This window comes from Cynoglossus semilaevis, chromosome 16, assembly GCF_000523025.1.
Source record: "Cynoglossus semilaevis isolate Cse_v1.0 chromosome 16, Cse_v1.0, whole genome shotgun sequence".
Taxonomy (NCBI): Eukaryota; Metazoa; Chordata; class Actinopteri; order Pleuronectiformes; family Cynoglossidae; genus Cynoglossus; species Cynoglossus semilaevis.
Window position 1 is genome coordinate 768,488 of NC_024322.1, and position 4,902 is coordinate 773,389.

The 4,902-nt window shown below is 40.1% G+C and overlaps 1 protein-coding gene across 1 annotated transcript in view; it reads right to left on the reverse strand.

Moving 5' to 3' along the window:
• The window catches only part of lrch1 (leucine-rich repeats and calponin homology (CH) domain containing 1), a 31,545-nt gene that overhangs the window by 10,120 nt on the left and 16,523 nt on the right, over positions 1–4,902 (reverse strand). The window contains 1 exon segment of the mRNA XM_008327809.3: positions 4,656–4,722. Coding sequence (XP_008326031.1) covers positions 4,656–4,722 — 67 coding nt within the window.

Genomic DNA, 4,902 nt, shown 5'->3' on the forward strand with positions numbered 1-4,902 from the left:
TCAATAATTTGGATACTTTTCACCATGTTTCTGTTTAGGACACACCTCATCTCAGAACGCGCAAGTGTCAAAAGTATCGATATTTGGATTTCAGAATTCGATTTCAGAGCATAAAGATCCAGAATCGGAAGTATCGATATTTCAGGATCGATCCGCACATCACTGTCCCCCGCTGTCCCCATGTCCAAAAAAACCACCATAGACAGCCTAAACAACTACAGACCCATCGCCCTGACATCTGAAGTCATGAAGTGCTTGGAGCGATCAGTCTCCCAGCACATCAGAGACTGCCTTTTCCCCCTCCTTCGACCCCCCGCCAGTTTGCCTACAGAGCAAAGAGGTCTGCGGAGGATGCCATCACTCTCACACTTCATACAGCACTGAGCCACCTGGAGAACATAAAGAGCTACGTGACGATGCTCGTTCTTCGTGGACTATAGCTCATCCTCCAATACAAACATTCCGGACATTCTATTCACCAAACTTCTGCAACTACAGATTCCACTCCCCACTTGTATCTGGATTAAAAACATCCTGTCAAGCCGCCCAAGTCCCACCACTCCTCCACACTCACACTCGAGTACGGACTCACCTCAAGGCTGCGTTCTGAGTCCCCTGCTGTACACCTACGACTGCACTCCAACCCACCCAACCAATCGCATCATAAAATATGCGGATGACACCACCGTGGTTGGACTCATTCACGACGAGGATGAGACAGCGTACAGGGCCGGGGGGAAGAGAATCTGACACTCTGGTGCTCAGGACCAACCCACCCAACCAATCGCATCATAAAATATGCGGATGACACCACCGTGGTTGGACTCATTCACGACGAGGATGAGACAGCGTACAGGGCCGGGGGGAAGGGAATCTGACACTCTGGTGCTCAGGAAACAACCCTGACCCCGAATGTCCTTAAAACAACAGAACTTATCGTGGACATTCAGGAAACACAGACAGGACTACACCCCACTCCTCATAAACGGAGAACGAGCGGAAACTGTCACCACCTTCAGGTTTCGGGGCACCCACATCTCTGCTGACCACTCCTGGACCTACAAGATCAGGGTCCTAGTGAAGAAGGCTCAGCAGAGCAGCGGCTACACTCTACCCTGGACAGGAAGCTGCGACCACTCCTCTGTGGAGAGCGTACACAAGGACGGGAAGGCAGTGCAGAGGGTCATAAACACGGGGTCCTAGTGAAGAAGGCTCAGCCTCGGCTACACTCACACGAGGAAGGCAGTGCAGAGGGTCATAAACACTGCCCAATAAAATCATCGGGTGCCCTCTTCCAACCCTGGAACAAATCTCTAAAAGCGAAGGGCCATCAAAAGCGAAGGGCCATCACAGCTGATCCTTCGCACACCCCGCGTTTGACCTGTTACCCTCTGGAAGACGCGGGTGCCCTCTTCCAACCCTGGAACAAATCTCTACATCCAGCTGCCTCAGAAAAGCGAAGGGCCATCACAGCTGATCCTTCGCACACCCCGCGTTTGACCTGTTACCCTCTGGAAGACGCTACGGGTCAATCAATGTGACGCCTGCTAGGATGCCTTGCTGCTCAAAGTCTGATTGGTTAAAGAAACAATTTAATTTTGCCTTTTTTAGGCTCCCAGCACCTGCGCTGCTCATTCTGAAGGCCCCCTAAAAGCAGATTTCTGCAGTATAAACTTACACATAAACTATAAGCAGCACGACCAAGAGAAAAGTTAAGAGATGATGAGAACAGACTGTTTGGTTTAATTTTTTTTTTTTTTAAAAAGTAATTGATTCTGATATTGTTTGGGCCTTGATGCTTCTCAAAAGTAAAATTTTGGTCCCTTTATTTTTTTTTTTGGAGGTAAATAGAATATGGGCCTTTGGTGATCCAGTTAAAAAGATTAAACATTGAAAGTAACAATCCAAGAACTTGATGTGCAATTCCACATGTTGACATGTAAAGGTAGCCAAAGTGAGATAATCAGAAAAAAAGTCCACATCAACAAATTATATTTTGGGTACAAAAATAAAATACCAGTAAAAACTTGGCAATAAAGTCATTCTTGATAAATTTAGAAAATGCATAACATGTAAACCCATCAGTCATCTGGTCTGAAATCTTTCGGGCTAAAAGTTAGTTTGACCTACCAGGGCTGGGAACGTCCGCATCATCGGGGCTATATGTTTCTTCCCTACAGAGATGCGGAGCCTGCGAGAGGGATTCGGGATAGGAAGGAGGAGGCGAGCAAGGCAATGAGAGTGCGGCTATAACCAGAAAGTGGATGTAATGTTGACGTGTGAAACAATAAGAACCACGTGCAAGAAGGTCAAATTGTGAAATCCACAAAAAAAAAAAGTCAAATCCCATACCAATCAACACCACCAGGAAAGATTCCAAGAAACATGGGAGAAAAGAAAAAAAACAGGAAGAACACCAGGTAGTTGAATTTATACAAGTAAAGGGGAAGGGAAATCAAAAAGGTGTGCAGAAAAACAGTGAGATAGAGGGGGGGGGGGGGGAAAGAAGATTCAAAAAATATGAATAGTAAATATTTGAAAATTGAGAATAGAAGGGAATTAAAAGGAAAAAGGCACAAAAACATAAAAGGATTAGTGGCCTTTCACAGAACACATGACATGTTATTAGCATCACGTTTGCCTTATTAGCTGTTGGCAACATTTTATAAAGAACTAACGGTAAGAAAACAAGTGAGCAAAAATAACAACATAAGAGCAAATAGTGAAAACAGCTGTTTGTTTTTTTTTTACTATTAAAATCATAAACAAACCAAAACATTTCGACTGCTAATAAACTGTATGTTCCTTAAAAAGCGAGGTTTGTTCGAATCTGGTCATTCCTGTCTTATTCTAGTTTTGCAATGTATGCGTCATTTTGATAATTGCTAGGCTAGGCATTTGCTTCAACCCGAAAAGAAAGCTAAACGGTAGCAAAAAATATTGTAAAAAATACTGCTTCAAATGGCTTCCATGAGGGCAGCAATGATGGGATAAATAATGTAAAAAGGCTGTGCTTAACTGAGGGTACGGTATTTTCCAGACTATAAGTTGCGCCGGAGTACAAGTCGCACCAGCCAAAAATAGCATAATGAAGAAGAAAAAAAAAAACAAATATAAAGTCGCTCCACAGCTACTGTCAGTATGAAAAAAAAAACACACTAAATTTTCAGTGGTACAATAGTAGCAGATACTGGTACACAATTCTAGAGTGCCCTCTAGAGACTGCCAGTGTGTACATAACAAACATGTGAAATGATTTGCAGTATTTTAATATATAAATCGCACCTGAGTATAAGTTGCAAACCCAGCCAAAGGATGAAAAAAAAGTGTGACTTATAGTCCGGTATATACGGTATATGACTTTGGAAGCTGAAATTCTGCCCGATGATCGAACAGCCAAACAAAATGTTCAAGAGTAAATCCTTTTATTGCTCGTACTTTTGGAAATAAACCAGAGAATATTCAGTCTAACATGAAGAGAGTACTTTCACCAAATACGGCGTGTCTCTCTATTGTGGGGAGATCTGATAAATATAAATATATATATATATATACATATATATACATATATATACATATATATACATATACATATATATATATATATACATATATACATATATATATATATACATATATATATATACACATATATATATATACACATATATACATATATATACATATATACACATATATACATATATACATATATACATATATACACATATATATATACATATATATACACACATATATATATATAAATACACTATAAAATATAATTTTTACATTTCACTAAACTCAGTGTCAAATAAGTTAGCAACTGACACTATTAACTATTAAGTGTAGATGGGAATATCTGGACTGTCTCCAGCCCAGCTTTTTTTAATAAAACTTCCACTTCTACAACATTTCCCAAACTAATTGGAATTACATGTTCACTCCAATATTCCAATTTCCATAGGCAGCGTCATGACCTCTCAATTGCATTTTGCTTGCCTTCTACTACAGGCCGGTTTGATAAAGGTGTCATTAGGTCAATGATCATCCCTGGCCTTGTTTGCTATCTGTATATTTTCGAATGCTAGGGTGAAAGAAAAATTCCTTTTGAATTAGATGTTTGCATTGTCTCCTTGAAGGGATGGAAATATTGGCCTTTAAAAATTCCCCAGTCCATGGTATTAGCTATACCTTATCAGACTGTAGCTAGGTATGTGACAATCTTTAAAAAGCAACTAGCAGACGCACTGTAAGAAGAAATGTTCCGTATGTGCGACGCTTTTCACCAATTGAAAATGAAGGGTTTCCGCCACCTACCTGAATACTTAAAGCCAGCTTTTGTTTTTCCGAGAAGTTTCCTGAACTATACAAGAAGGTCTACAAATATATATGGGTAGATTCCAAAGATTTTATAGGGAAAAAAAAGAAAAACAAGAATCTATTGCTACACCTCGAAAATACCACATAATAATGCGGTGGTGGTTTTGTGTTACCATTCTGCACCATTTTCCTCTAAATGGGATCATAAATTCACACTGTGAATTGAGAGGTCTGCATGAAAATGTTCATAGATACATAAAGCTCCCTTTGGACTCACAAAACGAGGCCTGTGTTTTGAAAGCTTCATTTTTTTTTATCCAGTGACTACTCACCTGACCTGGGCTTGAGACCAAATGGTGGGCTGGACACATGTATGCTAGCTGGAGACATGTCTCCTCTCTATTGTCAAAGAAAAAAAATATTTGTTAAAATCGCTCTACTAAAAACATTTGTGATTTTAGTTCACATGGACAAAAGGTAATTACAGTGATCTCTCTCCTATCGCGGTAGTTGCGTTCTAAGACCCACCATGAAAAGCTATATATACACACATATATATATATATATATATATATATAT